At 34.8% G+C, this 17,361-nt stretch overlaps 1 protein-coding gene across 2 annotated transcripts in view; it reads left to right on the top strand.

The window, feature by feature from the left end:
* NBEA (neurobeachin) overlaps positions 1 to 17,361 on the top strand; it is a 461,177-nt gene that overhangs the window by 274,908 nt on the left and 168,908 nt on the right. For both annotated transcript variants that reach the window (XM_058860312.1, XM_058860303.1), the window contains exon 39: positions 2,799 to 2,923. In XM_058860312.1, coding sequence (XP_058716295.1) covers positions 2,799 to 2,923 — 125 coding nt within the window. The remainder of the gene's footprint in view (positions 1 to 2,798; positions 2,924 to 17,361) is intronic.

Genomic DNA, 17,361 nt, shown 5'->3' with positions numbered 1-17,361 from the left:
TCACTTTGGGGAAAAATGCATTGTAGCAGAAAGAGTTATGGGCGATTTGCAGACATGCTCTCTTCTAGGACTGACTTGTGCCTAGTACAGAATTAGAAAATACACTTCTGCTTAATTTACAACCATCATTTAGAACTACCTAACAGCTACCTAAAGTCCTCAAAAATCTTAAAGCCTGAGTAATATCCACAGGATTAGAATATAAGTATTTCTAAAGTACTGTAATCTATCGGCTAGACAATTTAACACTGATTCAGTCCATAACACTGGACTTCTAAAGCAGGTTAAATTCTTAATTTTAGGCTAGAAATGCTGCCACAGTCTGCTCTTTACTAGTATTTTTAATCTAACCTAGAGATGTAATAATACAACATCTAAGGAAAATCACACCATTTTTTCTGCCTGTTATTCAAGTGATGCAACTCATTCAAAACTAAGTAGGGATCCATCGTCTTTTGAAGTGTCTGGTTTCTTTCTAACAAGAGTAGGAAAAGTATCTTGTCTTTTTGTTAATGATGTTGCTCGAAGAGTCAAAAATAAATCTTTGATCACTTGTTAAAGTCCAGAAACCTTTTCTTTAGGGTTGAGATACCAACTTCCAGTAGCTAGAAGCAAGCAGTAACATTGTGGGATAGACTTCAGTAGAAAGCTGTAAGAAGCTTCAGTTCTATTTTTAAAAGTTATATAATCTGTGATTAGAAATTATTCTTCTTTTTTCTCAAAAATTTTAATTCTGCACCATTATTAAGTATTTCAAGCTTCAATCCCTGGTGAGTTTGTAATGTTTTTTGGATCTGCAAAATAGACTTAATCCTATGACAATTTCATCACTTTCTTACTTAACACGTCATTAAAATGGTGGCTTTAAAATCTGGTTTACTTTAAATTGAGAATATACAGTAATCTTCAGACTGATTAATCAAAGTAATGAATTGCTGGATTAAACACAGAACAAATTAAAAATGTAGTTTTTTAGTCTTTGAATATTTTTTAATTTCATTATGTTTTTTATTCTTACATAGATCATTCTTATCAACATAAGTGTGTTTTTTTAATTGCTGCCAGTACACATAATTTCAGAGATCTCCCTTTTTTTAAGAGTTTCATTAATATTTTTACTTCTGTCTTATCATGACTTACTCTGAAATGGAATTAAAGTGGGAACGTTTCTTGCCTTTCAAAAAACCACTGAAGTTGCCTCTGCACTGTTTGTAAATAAGTAAAAATGCCTGTTCTGCATGGCAGAAATAAATGTAGGACCTTCACACAGAACTCAAGAAGCATACAGTGAAAATTCCATTCAGATTGCAAAAAACACCACCATTGACTAAAAATTACTGTGTGCTGCTTCTAAAGTTTGTTAGTGGCTAGAAGGTAGGATGCTAGATCCACTCCCTGTGGTGCCCTGCCCTCCAGAACTGATCCAGGTCTCATGACAGCAGTTAGTAAAGTTAGACAATAACTAATGAAAGCACTGAAAAATGTTTTTTTCTGTGTAGAGAAATATAAAGAAATTTTCACTGTAAAGAATGAAAATGTCTGTCCTACATTAGAATATTTCTACTTTTCCTCTGGAAATGTCTACCAGAACATAGCTTGTCAAAATGAAGGAAATACAGAAAACAGTGGCTGAAATAACAACTAGAAAAATCCAACAAAGACATGGACTATACTCATGAGTTGTAAACTCTCTTGTCTTTTTTTTTTTTGTCTTTTGATCACACACATCCAGGGCATTACAGATAGATTGAAAATGACTGGTTTAAAGCAGTGGCTCCCTAGTTAGGGTCTGCAAGGTCTTGTCCTACAGAATAATTTTAAGTGTATGGTGTGTTCAATTATGACTTTGAAGATAAGGATGCATCCACAAACATTTTGCATTCTTCCTAGTGATCCAAAAAGCTTTTTAAATGTTGGCTTAGAATGCAGCTGTGCCCAAATAACTTATAAAAAAACATGTGGGAGGTTTGTGTTGAAAAGGTCAAGTTGTCTGGGAGTAGAGCTGGTCAGTTCTTTAGAACAAAAGTTGAATACCAGGTGGTTATATATGTGTACATTTTGGCTTTAATATAGATTAACAATGGCTTATATAATTCTACAGGAGTTTAATATTCTTTTGAACGTAAAAAGGCAATGTAACACTAAGATGGCCATGGTTGTTAATGGCTTGTATTAGCTGGGAGCTATAAAATCATCCTAGTACTCTGTTAGTGCTGGAATAATAATTTACCAAGACAATTACCACATGGTGGAACTTTTTTGCTGCTCTAATTCAGTGTTATTAATAATGAATAAAATTGCAATTTTCTCAGGTTGCTAGGGGCAGTGGGGAATTATTTCAATGAATATTTCAGCACATTAGTTTAATCATAGTTCCACAAAATTCAAGTGGGCAATATTTTATACTTTTAAGTTCAGTCTGCTAAGGGACCATAGTCATTAAATTGCAAACTATTTGCACTGAGGTCCATTCTATGATTTACAAGCCTTGTTAAAAACACTGTAAAAGAAAGCAAGCTGTGCCATTAATACTTGTAATTTGATGCTGCATTTGTTAATGGGTTCAGTGTGATTAATGTTTTTAGCAGCGGGCAGAACACTTTGAGGCAGGCAGTGCTGCGGTTTATAATACATAAATGCATGTAAAGAAACGCTAGAATATTGTAAGTTTTAGTAAAACATGTTTTTACAAGATTGTATTCCACAAATGGGAAAGCAGCAGTGAAATTATACTATAATGTATGTAAATACAGTTCAAGCTGTGGTAGGTGCTGATGTGTGTGTTCTTTATTTTCCAGCCAACTGCATGACTTCTGGCGCTTGGATTACTGGGAAGATGATTTGCGCCGACGGAGGAGATTTGTTCGCAATGCTTTTGGGTCTACTCATGCTGATGCTCTCCTAAAAGCTGCTGTGGAATATGGTCAGTATTAATTCAGCTTAAAAATATAGCTCATGATGCTTTCTTGATGTCCATGAATGCCTGAGAATCATGTTCCTTCTTTCTCAAGGACAGTGCTGAGAATTCCTAGGACAACATATTCTTAGCAAATGAATTCTTTCAATTCTTACACTTTAATGAACCAGAAGACCTGAGCTTGTGAGCTGTTAAATTCCCTCATCCCCAAGGGATTCACATTGTACTTCTCTAGCATTCCCAGACGCTAATTTTGAGACACTGGTAAAGCAACTAAACTTGTCTCTCTTGAGTGACTGAATTAAATAGATCATCCAACAAATGTGTCATAATAGTTCCATGGGAGACATTTTGTGAATGAGGAATTAAAAAATATCAGAAATTCTATTCTAGCTTGCAAAGTTCAGCCAAAAGTATTTTTTTTTGTAAATCATGAACTGCATTAAAACTTGTTAACAATAGTAATTTTTAAGAACAACTTGTGATTTCAGTAGTGAACTGAATACAGAGAAGCTTTAGGTTTAGATACTGAAGAATTAGATAATATTTGGTTCTCATGGAGATGTAGCTGGAGTATAAAAGAGGAATAAGGTCATGCTTACAAATTCTTCTACAACATGTTAAAGTGTTAAAGTTTCATATGTTTGTGAGTTCTGTACAGCAGACGGAATCTGAATATTCAAAAATCTAAAGCAAATTTATTTCTCTGGTCTAAGCTGGGATACCTCTCTAGCGTAGCAATGACAGAAGTTTTTTAAAGAATATTATGATAGTTTTCTGGTTTTGTTTTGGGTTTTTTGGGTATTTTGTTGTTTGGGTTTTTTTTGTTTTTGTGCTGAAAAGAAAATACTATGATTCTTTAGCATTTAGGAGTAAAAAAATTTAAGTAATCATTCACAAAGCAAGTTGAACCTTTCATCTGATGTTTAGCCAAAGGCTAAGGTTGCCAAAAGTTCTGAATATGACAGATATAAAGCTAACTCTGTATGACCTACACTTTTCACCAACTTTGTGGTTGTTGAGGCAAATAGCTAGGATCCAAACAAGGTTAGACACATGAATTAATCTCTGTGTGTGCAGTTATACTACCAGGTGTAACTTAATCCTTACTTAAAGGTGAAGGCTATCATGTGCAGGACTTCAAGTCATAAACTTTCCTTAAGCTGGGTTAAAGAGGACATTTCCCCCATTTGTATATGGTATTTCATATTCGACAAAGGGTTATTTTCTCCATGATCTTCCAAAACATCAGGATAGAGATTTTATGAGAGTCGGGTACAAAACTGTGCTAATTGCTGTATTGCTTTTGAAAGGCAAATAATCACTAAAACCGTGGACTTTGTATGTATATAACACCTGTTAGTGCATTCACCATACAGGAAAATTAGAACTCAGATTTGTACACAGATGGTGCTCATCAAACTTAGTGGTTACATAAAAATTAACTATAGACTGAATTTTTCAGAATTTAAAAAATAATTGCAGCTTTTCATATACATATTAAAATCAACATGAAATGTTAAACTAGTATGCATTTAAGTATTCATGATTTCTATCTAAATGTATTTACTTTTCAGAGGATTAAGCCTTTAGATTTTAATACTGAAACTTCTAGCTGACCTTTCTCTGTAAGAAAACATCCTTAACACTGATGTTATTTTTATGCCTCTTGGTGTTCCTAATGAGTTGAATAATTTATGAGGTTGTCATGTGAAAAGGATTTGGTGCAGTTTGATGTACTTCTAGCCTCTGGTGTTGGAATGTGATTAATAAAGAGCTAGAGGCAGATTTTTTTTTTTTTTTCCATAGGGCTTAACTTCCATTGTAGTTGGTTTTTTTTATTGGCTTTGTTTTGATAATTTTGTTTGGAACAGTTTGATGATAAAATGCCCCTAGCTTCCAAAACTGAACATGACATCACACTACAGAAAGAATTTAAAGCATTGAAAACAAAATCAGACTGCATAGTTTTCCAATAAAAGATTTTATTTCCTGACCTCAGATACTTCATTTGGGAGAAATAAAGTATTCATCAAAGCAAAATTTGTTGGGCTTTTGTTTCAATTGTTCATTTTGACTGATGCCTCTAGTACAAGTAAAGCTGCTTTGAGCATCAGTAAAATAGTGGAAACATCTTACAAGTTTTAGTTATCTACACGGACTGTCCGTTGTCATTTAGGATTCTGTGCATAAATATTGCAATGGAGGAATGTTTAGTCAAAGCCTAAGTCAGCAAGCTCCTCAGTGTCTGCGATCAAAGGCATCAACTTAAATAGGTCTGATCAGGCATTGCAGAAGAGGGCAGCCAGTTTCAGCCTTGCAAGATTCACAGAGTAAAGATGACAAAATTAATCAGTCATTTCTTTGGCAGTAAATAATAAGATATGCTGAGGATTGCAGATGAGAGAATTATCAGATTCCTTGGAGATGTGCCTGCTTAACACCTGATTTATCTGAACTTGGGCAGCCATCAAGATATGACCTTGATAGATAAAAAAGTGCTTTACAGCTACTCTAGTATTAAATCATGTTTGATGTTGGATGTATGGATACTGTAATTATATTATATTTGCAGTCATTAAGGAAGGAGTCTTGGAAATGTAAACTATGTCTATGATCTATATGTTTGTTTTAGAGCAGTAAAACAAATGTTAAATTCTACCTTGAAGGCCTAAAAAGAGAAGTGTTAATTTTAGATGATAGTGACTTCTTCCTGTAGGAAATATTCAGTGTTGTTCTACTGGGAAATAATATTTTCTCAAAAAAGTTCTGTCACAATTAAGTTTCTATTTAACTATAATCTGTTAATTAACTCTTCTAGTTGTGTTTGGATTTCCATTTTTTCATAAAATATCATATGCAAACATATGTGTATCAGTGTGTGCATATGTATACATATGAATATATGTTCAAAATACCTGACAAGTAAAAAGCATTGCAATGAGAAATTCTAACATATTTCTGTGCCTATATAAAACTGTGTGAAAAATTATAGCATATTACTATGACTATATACTTAGCTGTCCTTTGAGACTGTTCACATCTCAGTCATAGCAATATTTGCAGGAGATTGACCAGAGAATTTTTCCTTTTGGATTAGTCTCCTCCATTTCTGAGATTTTAATATTAGGCATTTGATTTGTTTGTAATCTGTTAAAATTACTTTCATACCCAGATTTAAAATGCAAGCATAATTATTCCAGTGTTGTGTCTGCTGTGCCCTTGTGTTTTAGTGAAATTCTTATCTGAATCAAAATATAGATTCATTTCTCTCTTTTGTGTAGCTGAAAGGATGCTACTTACTGCAGTATCAAAGTGCAAGCTATAATGGAATTTTAATTATCTGGAACTTTTAGTAGAGTTTTAATTTTATAATGTCAATAACTTAAACAATTCTTATTCTAAGTTTATATGGAATTTCAATGTAAATAAAAAAATTGTAACTGAAAAGAAAGAAAAAAGAAAAGATTGTATAAATTATTATATACCCTGCTTTTCTTCCCCAAATTTTACTATGATGGATATGTGAAATATGCAGATATGACCCAATTCACAGGGATTCTGTACATGTGGTGAAGGAACTGTCTCATCTAGTTAATCACCTTAACAGTTTACAGTCATTGGAGATTAGCATAGAGGAGACACTACTGTACCACCCTGCCAATGAGACAGAATACTGGTCCACAAAGGTCAGCATATGAGTAGAACAGTTCCCTTATTAAGATTTGGTTCTTCAGCCTTTAAAGGTAGTGGTCCACAAATAATTTGTACATAGAGGGAGTACAAGAAAGGCTACATTTTCTAGTATACACTGAAGTAAATGAGCATGAACTCAGAGTCTAAACATACATGTATAAGCTGGTCAAATATATCTAGGGTATGTGCTCAAGAATATTTAGCCTGTTAAGCTGATTAGCATGATAGATACTAAATGCTTAGAATGAAAAACAAAACAAAACAGAAAAAAAAAGCCTTCATATTGTAATATGTTCAAGTTTTGAAACAAAGCCACAGATCTGTGTAATACAGCCACACATGGCTTTTGAACTTCCATATGTGTTAGGATATCTAATTAGCAACCTTATTTCAAGGGCAGTTGTAGCTGAAGGAGAGTGTAGCTCCTTCTGAGGTTTGTCGTTAGTGCTCTAAGTTTCACCAAATACTATGTTTGCTCATCGCTAGAAATACATTTTTATTACACAAACACAATTAAAAAGCATCAGGTTTTGGAAATCTGGAATTTTGAAATCTGTTTTCATGACAGCAGATGAATTTTGATGGACCTTCAAAGAATGGCAGGAAGGATTCCTTCAGACTGCTGAAGGACCAGATTATTTAGCAAGCAAAAGGTACCTTAGAAGAAAGGCTGTGTACATTCCTGCTATGAAACTGAGGGTCTGAAGCCCGTGTGAAATCAAACAAGGGACTGTCTTCAGAATGGGGCATCTGGGTGTCCCAGAGACCCTAAAGGAAAATTCAATTCTTTCAGGGTCCTCAAGGTTAGACACAATACCCCAAGAGGAAATTTCAGAAACTCTTAGCTCTAGAGTAACCCCACAGTGCTGAGAAGTCCAAAGCAGTTTGTGTCCACAGCTCCTGATTTCCATCTCAAGGGCTGCTGGGCTCCCAGCCTTCTGCAGGCAGTGTTAGAACAAGGTAGAGGGAGGAGTGTCTGGAGAAACTGGCAAGAAGCTATGCTCCAAATGTTGTTCTAGAAAGCTAAGACAGTGTTTTAGAAACTTACCTGACATTTTCAAGTAATAAGACATATGAAGAAATCAGAATGTCCCATGAACTCAAGATGCTCAATTTCATTATCTCTGTTCAGAAGCTTTGTTGTAAGATGAAGTGCCCTCTAGGAAGTCTGAATGTGCACCTAAAAGCTAGCCTTCATTTCCATCCTTCATTTCAAGTTCTACACTTCAATATATTAGATTGTTGATACTAATGGCATTGCTAAAAAGGTGTCTTTTGTTGGTGAAAATACTACCATTTTTGCAGCAAATACAAGACTGTCTGTCAAAGTTACTGCATAAATCATATATATCTAAAAGAGTTAATTTACTTTTTCTCAACTTCATAAGGTTCTCAGATTTCATTATACTTTATCTTATATTTTTTTTGTGCATATTGAAAGTCTTGTGTATTTCCAGAGCAGTTTCAACAACACGGGTTTCAGAACCAACCATAATAAAACCTGTATTTTTTCAGCAACTTGTTCAAAACTGAAAGCAAGTTGAAGTCAACTGATAGTGAATTATTACTTATCAGAGTTTTGCTAGCTGGCCAAATGGATGCATAAAACCCAATTAGTTTCTTAGGTGTATCAGTAATGAGAGAATTACATATGTACCATGTAAGAGATTAAAGATCAAATTACGCTTTCAGTTTTGTCTATGAAATATTGCTTTCTTATAGTGTATCTGTATGAACAGCTTTGTAGTCAGGGTTGAGTTTTATAGGTCCTTTTGTTGAGTTTTTTTAACATTTTCTTTTACTTATAAACTGGTCTAGACATCTGTTGGCTGCCAGTAACAGGATAAAAGGCAATTGGAACAAACTATTTTTTTACTGTCATGGTGCTCCAACAATGGACACGTTGTCCAGAGGAGTTGTGGTCCCCAGCCTCAGAAATATTGAAAACCAAAAAATATTTATAAACGACTCTGTGGCTCCCTTGAGTCTTCCCTCCTCAAGAAAAACAAGTATCTACAGAATACCTGGATCAATTTAGTAGTAAAAGTAAGTATAAAAGAGTATCTTTGTCTCTCTTGTATTGAGGAGACCAGAACTAGATGCAGAAATTCAGGTGTGACATCACCAAGGCTAAGCAGAGAAGAAGGATTCCCTTCCCCAACCTACTGGCAATATTTTGCCTATTGCAGCCTAGGATAACACTTCCCACTGCTGCCAGGGCACATTGCCAGCTCATGTTCGACCTGGTGTCCCCCAGTACCCCCAGCTCCATTTTTGCACAGCTGCCTTCCAGCTGTGTGACTCCCAGCAGGTACCGAAGCCTGGGCTTGTTCCCCCTTGATGCAGGAGTTAGCGCTTCTTGTTGAACTTGATGAGGTTCCTGCCATCCCGCTTCACCAGCCTCCTGAGGCCCCTCTAGCACACCAGTCACTCCTCCCAGTTTCTTGTCATGTGCGAACTTGCTGAGGGAACTCTCTGCCTCATCATTGATGAAGATGTGAACAGGTATAAAATGCTTCTAATATCACTTTCCTCATGGTCAGTATAATATTTATTATGACTGAAATTGAGTTTGTTGTGACTGTATAAGCCAAGACAGTATTTTTAATTGTCTTTTTTTTTCCCCCCCTCAGCTAATACACTATCCTAAAAATTGGTCACACATGCCCTAGAATTTCATAAAATATGTTGTTCTGGGGAAATACAGGGTGACCTTTATCTAAGATAATTTCCCAAACTGATATTCATTTAAGTAATGCCTCAAATAAGAATACATAAGAGCAACTGAAAGAAACCTTGTTTCCTCACCCCATTCATGTACACAATTTTAGTCTGTAAGGAAAGACAAGATGACCATTAATTGTGAGCAATTTTAAGAAATAGAATCGATTTTGTGGGCAGTAAAACACACATACTTGACATTCAGTGGTAAGCATTTTAATAATATGCATACAGTCATTAAATTAATCCATAACAATTCTTCCATGTGCCAAGTCCTGTACTCTTTAGCCTAAACGAGATCATGCTGCCATGTGAACCAAGCATGTAAAATTTCTCCTTCAGTAGAAGCATCTAAAATAATACTTCTCCTGTTACAAAACTTCCTTTCAGTACATGAACTAACTTCCACATTGATTGTAAAATCTCCGGTGTACTCTGAATGAGTTTATATCTAAATTGTGTGCCTGAAGGAGTCACAAAAATCTTGTTTTTAAGCACAGCAATTTAAGATTTTCATCTATAGCCTTATAATTGTAGCCCAACAGTGCCATCCACTGCTTCACCAAATAAACTTCCAAATATATCATCCTCACAGGATTTTAGGGAAAATATTACATGGTAGTTTTGTTCTCTTAATATTTTATATGGTCATTGCAAGATACATTTTTGTCTAAAGAAAGTCTAGGAAAAAGATTACATTAGATATTAATTGAAGGATCTGCAAAGCAAAATCTTAATAATGAGAATAATTAAATATAAAATACTAGATGTAACTTGGTCTTACTTATAACATTTCCCATCTCACTCCCCCCAATCATAAATATGTTCTCATTAAATATATGCCATACATGTATCTACCATTATGGTGATCCTTTTTCTTAAAACCCACTGTAATGTAATGAGAGGCACCTTCAAGATGTAAATGGTAATGGAATTTGCTTAGGTAGAGTGCTGAACACTGCTGTGTTGAATTGTACTGAGCACTCTGCTCAGTACAAAGTTCCTGAGCTTCTGCTCTCTGACTAGGTCATGGAAATGAGTTGCAATTGCATGCTATCAGTACTTTGCAGTCTCTAAATGTCTTCTGCCTGTCGTATGTTATTTCTAGCACAGGAATTTTTATGGCAGCTTTATAATAAGTTTTAAGTACAGATTCATTAAACAGTCATTTTTTTATAATTATTTGCTTAACTTCTGAATTTAGAAGCTGTCTCTTGACCTTAATTCAAGTTTTTCAAAAACCTAAATAGGGAATGAAAACTTCTCCCTCTAAACCTCTGTGCTGGGTTTCAAATGCCTTTCCTCTGAGATTTTTAGGTTATCTGTCATGACCTGGGTTTTAGCTGCTGTTAGAGGTCTGAGCTAATAGATTTTACTGCAGAACTTGCTGGCTTTTTACCAGCAGTTAACATAACTAGGTAGTTATGTTATATTTCTTCATCTGAAAATATGTGGCCCCAGAATGTTCTTGAAGTAATGAAATTGGCCTGCAAAACCATTCCTAAGATCTAAAAATTGCAACCATTGTCATTCTTAGAATTCTAGCTCCAGTTTTCTCCCTTCCACAGTTAAATTTTAATGTACAAAGAATACACAATATCTCTCTGTTCTGCCAAATGAAAGTAAATTATTTACCAAACCTAGTAAATTGCTATGATGAGAAATGTTTTCAAACTCATGTGAACATTGTATTTGTTCTATTTATTCATTTCTATATTTATTTGACAAAGAAAGTTCTTGACCCATGAATATTCAGTGAATCTCACAGAAACATTTCAGAAGAACACTCTGTCACTGAAAGTCTAATAATAGTCCTTCAGAGACCTTCAAAGCTGGGTGAATGTAGGTTTGGGGACTCAGGTTTTAACACGTGTTTTTCTAATTTCCTATGTTCTATGCTTTAGAACTCTGTATTGAGGAGTAATAGCACTTCAAAAATCTCTTTTGGCAATAATTAAATGCACAAAATACTCCTTTTCTAAATTTCCTCCATTCTTCTTAATGTGTTCACTGCAGGATTCCATTCCCCACTTTGTAAGTGGGAATGTAAATCATTTGTATTTTCTGCATTGTTTCAGCAGTGCTACAACCTTTGCATAAGGATAATTGGATCTCTAGATCTGTAAAGACTGTAGATCTAAAAAGACTTTATTGTCCCACTCTTTTTGATGGTCAGTTAGAGATGTGACATGCTTGTAGGCAATGGGCTCAGGGTTTTGTGAGCCTCTGGGCTACTTGCAAGGGTTAAATCAACAGAAGAGTGTAGGAATCTGTTCAGTATAGGTGATTCCTTGTCTTTCCCAAAGAAAAGTAAACTGATATGTTTATATTTTGAAAATAAAAGAATTTATTTTCAGAGACAGTATATATTTTAAGATGCCTAACTATTTTATCATTTTTTACATTGCACTACTTAACATTTATCACATAAAATCTATTTCTATTATATTACATGAAAATTCTTGTAGACATTTTATGTATAGAGGAAGATTTGTACACAAGAATTGAGGATTTAGGTATATATGAAATGTCTATTCCATATCCTTAGACAGAAGTAGTAGAGTGTATTCTTCAATACCAATTACTTTGTGTGTTTCATTATTTTATATAATACACACAAAAAGTGTGAATGCTTATGTATAATACACACAAAAAAAAAATACACACAAAAAGTACCAGTGTAATGAAATAAACTGGATTTTCTTGTGAGTTTCCATATGGTACAAGTTACAGGCAGGGATGAGGATGTACTTTGTGAAAGAAAACCAAATACATTTTATGGAAAAGTTCTTAAATACACTACTAACCAGCATGATAAGGAAAATCCCTTGTTAAGAATTCTGTCAGCCAGCATATTATGCATATTTCCAGTTGTTTAAATTTCTTTTTCATATCATATGCATTACATAAGGAAATCACATTTTTCTTATCCTTATGCCTATAGATGTGCTCATAGAGTACCTCTCCTGGTGTGTTTGCATAACAGCCTGAACACCATCTACAACAGATATACTCTCACAGCTGAAAGAACTATGCATAATACTCAAAAAGTCTTTTATTGGTATTCGGCTTTTGTCGAATAGCACAAATCATTCAATCCTGTGCCCTTAAAAAGCTGATCACATTGTCTAAATAGCATCTCAGCTCTCATCTAAGTGGAATATAATGTTGCTAGTGCTTGCAAATTTAACATAAGCATAGAAATTTTGTAAGTATCCCAGCAAGGTTTGTGCTCCCTTGTAATATTTGTGAAGCAGAATGAAAGATGTCCCAGTCCCCACATGGCAGCTTAATAGAAAGTGAAATAAAGTACTGCTCTCCTTTTTCCTTTACTGCTGACTGCTGCTAAGATTTCTGTGGGTTAGCCCTTCTTAATACTCACTCAGGCCTTCTACCTGGGACAGTGATTACTGTTCACCCATTTCAGTTATCTCATTGAGCTGTTTTAATGATAGACCCCCAGAATCTGCTTTATCTCTCCTATCTTGTGTGCCACTGCTCTTTCACTCTTCATCCCCTGGTCTGCATGAAACAGAGGTTCTATAACTTCAGCTATTTTTGTTTTAAAAAAATTAGAAAAAAAGTAATAGTTAAAAAAATAATCAATTAAAAAAAAACAACAAACACAAAAAGTATAGATTAAAATTCTGTTCCTAAGCAAGAAAATATCAAAGCTTTGATTTAAATTTGATAAATAATTGCTATCTGGATAGATAACTTGGGTAGATAACTGCAACTGCTATACAATTTCTAGCTTGAAGGAGCTTATGTATTTACAGCAGCCTGGCCCAAACAGAAGGTCTGTCTGCTGCTACTAGAGTGTAGTCCCTTAGCAGCTCTAAGAATTAAACACAAATATCCCAGTGTTAGAGCCACAATGAAGCCTCACAAATGTGCATATCCTGTGGGTGCTGTCCTTTGTCTGGTGTTGCTGTAGGCATTGATCTATGCTGAAATAGAAGCAATTCTTCCCACCAGTTGCTTTAGCTGCTGAGTGAAAATATGTAAACCAGTTCTGAAGATGAGGGGGTCTACATAAGGAAAAAATTGCATTTGGACAGATAAAAACCATAGTGCAGCACACTGAAGCAGTGGGAATCTAGAAAGTAAATCTAGATGTTCTAATGACATTTTTATATTGACAAATTTATTATTTGTATATAACATTGACAGTCCTTTAAAGAAACATTATGTTATGTGACATCATGTCATGTTTAGGAGATTTTTGTCTGTGTAAAGACTGCATAAGATTGTTTTTTCTGTATGCCTCAGAAGAGAAGAGTTTCACTTGAAAAGATTACCATTCCAGAAAGATAAAGTAATTTCAGATATGTTGGCAAATGGGTCTCTCAAAGCACTGATCATGAGCTGTTGAAGCTTTCTTCTGTAAATAAGTAGTCTTGATAGAAATTGAAATGGTTGCATAACTCCTGGAATTATGATAGCTACTATAAAAAATTTTAAACTTACTTCCTACACATTTATTACCTACATTAGAGAATAAATTTTTTTTTAGCTGTCCTATTACGTCTCTGTACAGTGGCTGTTTCCAAAGAACCAATCTTTTTTGGATCTGAGAGCAAAAGCTTTAGTGATGAGGGGAAAATTGACTTCTAGCAAAGACATAATCATGTCCACAGAAAGGAGGAATTAAAAACTTGCAGATGTGTAGTATGCACTTTTAAAAAAAAATATTTATCTTTTGACCAGTTTGGAGACTCTAACTTTTAAATATTAAGTAAGAGTTAGAAATGTTGGGATAGAATACCCTGGTTTGGGTCGTAAAATCACATTTCATAGAATAATAGAGTGGTTTGAGTAGAAAGGGATCTTAAAGATAATTCCAAACCCCTGTCATAGAGAGGGTTGCCACTTTCTTTTCATGGAATTACATGAAATGCCATGCCATTTCTTCCGTGTCTCTGCATTATCAAGTGTTTGTATTTCCAAAGAGCATTTCATTTATTTCCAAGGCTTTATCATTGTTAGCCTTTTCAATCAGATTTTTCTTTTTTTTTTTTCTTTTTTTTTCTTTTTTTTTGTGAACAGGAAGCAAAATTAAGGCCAGCATATGTGGGTGCAGTTCCTTAGTATGGATTGTGCCAGTTTAGAGGTCTGACAACATTGATCCTGGCTTTTGGGTCTGCAAGCAGATAGTCAGAACATGTTTTTTCCTGGGGAATGTGCGCTTAGGAACTAATCTAAAACTTTCCAGACATAATCCAGGCCTCATGATTAAGACGAGACATAGGCACATTTTTCACTTTTATGTCATCTTAAAAAGATTTTATCAGATGCTATGTCAAAAGCATAGAATGCCTCAGTTAGGGAATGTATTTCATTGTTTCATTATCATGTCATACATATTGAAATTCAATCACCTTTTGTTTCTTGCCTTATTAATTAAATCTTTCTATTGGAATAGTTTGGTTACCCTCTTCAGTGGCCTGTCTTAAAGAACCTTTGCTTACATGTGAATACCTTGAATTAAGAATAAATGAAATTCCTTTTTGCTGTCAAAACCGAATTGTGAAAACACATTGCATGGCTTTGAAAATCAGTACACTCTATTAGCAGACCTGTCAATATAAAAAGTGCATTCCATTTCCACCTCTTGCTCTAATAACCTTTTCTATGTTACTCAGAGGCAGTTCACATAATCAGAGTATATTGTCAGCTTACTGGAGTTGGGGAAGCATGAAATGAAAATCGCGTTAATATTGATCCAATTCTCTTACTTGCAAGTGTCCTTGATGTCCTTTCCACTGAGCAATAACTGTTGGTGTGATGCAGATATTTTCCTCTCAGCTATTACTGTACTTTTTTAAAATGGCTAGAAACACACCTAGGAAAATTTTATTGCTCTTAATTATTTTTCTTGTATATCAACTTTGCTTGTTGAAATTATCCAGAGAAGAATTTGGTTTCTTTCTGCCATTTATCAAACTACAGTATATGCCAAAATGCTGCCCTTCAAACTATCAGGGATTTGTAAAGGTTGTCAGTCATGAAATATGAATCCATTCCTCTGTGTACAAGTTACAGTGGCAAACGACATCTTAATCCAAATATAAACATTTGACTGTTAGTCCCCATTAGAGGCACTTCCTCTGGTTCCAGTCAGAATGGGGACTGCCTTTCAGGATCCTGAAATGCATTGGAACATTTGCTGGACTGGGAATATCTGACTCTGTCACCCACTGGCTGCTTACGGTCAGTGCTGAATCAGTGCAGGATTCCCTCTCATATGCTCAGAAATCCTGAAATCTCAAATACATACATGACAGTCTTGACAGCTTCTAAAAATAAATTTCATGGCTGCTCTGAATCTCAGATTTCCTATCTGGGAACCAAAGGAAAAAAGAGTACCCAACATGGTACTTTAACCTTTATTTTTATGAGGGACCCTTTTTATTAATATAAAACATTTTGACTACAAGTATTTATTTTTTTTTAAAGCACTCAGCCTCATCTGAGAAACATGTTTATTTTGGCCTTGCCTGTATTCTCAATCTTCATTGCATAGTCTGTCAGTCTCGTTTTACAGTGCAAAACATCTGAGAATATGAAAAGTGAAAAAATATAAAGCAGTTATTTATTTATAAATATGAAGATGATTATTAGATCAGACATTACATATAAAAATTAGAGAAAAGTTGATTGAATGTCTATGATTATATTTTCATGTATTTATCCATTATAGAAAACAGAAATGTTATTTGGTTTTACTTTTAGTGGAAGAAATTTCCAATACAAATATATGCAATTTTTAATTTCTATGCATTTTTCATAGTTTTTTTTCCTCATTTCTTCAAAGATCCCTAATAATGAAAATGTGATTTAGATTTCTCTGGTTTTTATTAAATCTATTAAAACCAGCCTTTCTTTATCAGCAGTCACTTCTCTGATTCTCTGGGGAAACTAAATTATATGCCAGTCAAAGCTGCTCGTTCCAGAAAAACATTGCAATTTAAATAACAACCTCAGCAGGCACAGGTGGGGACAGCTTATTGCAGTTGGCTGTGACGTGGCAGTGTTGGGCTGCTAGGCAAAGCCAAAAATTCAGTCACTTGTGCAGAGCCAGGGATAGCTGGTACATGTTTCCCATGGAGCGAGGGCAGCCCGAGGAAGGCTGGCTCCGTAGTCCTGCAGGAAGATACTAGGCTGAGATAGAGTGGTCACCATGTCGATGATTTAATCTTAGTGGTTTTTGTAGAGGTCGGTTTCCAGACTCCCAGGCAGCTGCTCTCCATAACTGTGACCGCTGCGAGGGTACCGGGGCCTAATCAAGTTACTGAAGATTAGCAATGAAAGCTTTATGTATGCTAGCATACATAAAGCAGGAAGACAGATTATCTAGCAAATCTTCTTTTCTAAGTATTTTCAAGTATTATTAGTGTTGAATGAACAAAAAATGTAGATAGTGGTGGTACATTTTAATTTTGCCTATAAATAAGATTGGTTCTTCCTGTAAAACTTAGTTTGTGCAATAAAGAAAAAAATCTCTCTCAAGAAAATGCTTTGTTCTTCCAAACTCTGCTGATAAATTATATTTCACCTGTGATACAATTTCATGGTTCACATCAAGAACTGTCAGGTAACCTCCTGTGAGGAGCTAATTCTGAATTTCTTTAATAAAGTAGTGGAAACTACCTTATGTGATGAAAATTCAGCAAGAAAATCAGTGTTCTCCAGAGCAGTACATACTGTAACATATGTAAGGAGTAAGAAGCAAGTTTACCCTTAAAACTTTCTGAGGAGAGCTAAGCTTCACAAAAACTCCACTTTAGCCACTATAAAAGAGAGCTTTTAATTAAATGCAGCATTTTACTGTAAAGAGAACAGACTTTACGTATGTCAAATGCTCCTTTAGAAGCCACATAAAACTGTAAAAGACAGTATATGAAAAAGGTTTCTTATAGAAAAGAAGAACACCATCCCATGAAGCAGATTTCCAGATGTTTGGAAACATTAGAATTTCCTGTCAGAATATTTAGGTAACATTAAAATGAGGTTAACTTTCCATT

The sequence above is a fragment of the Poecile atricapillus genome, chromosome 1 (assembly GCF_030490865.1).
Source record: "Poecile atricapillus isolate bPoeAtr1 chromosome 1, bPoeAtr1.hap1, whole genome shotgun sequence".
NCBI lineage: Eukaryota > Metazoa > Chordata > Aves > Passeriformes > Paridae > Poecile > Poecile atricapillus.
This window is presented reverse-complemented; position numbering and strand designations above follow the sequence as displayed.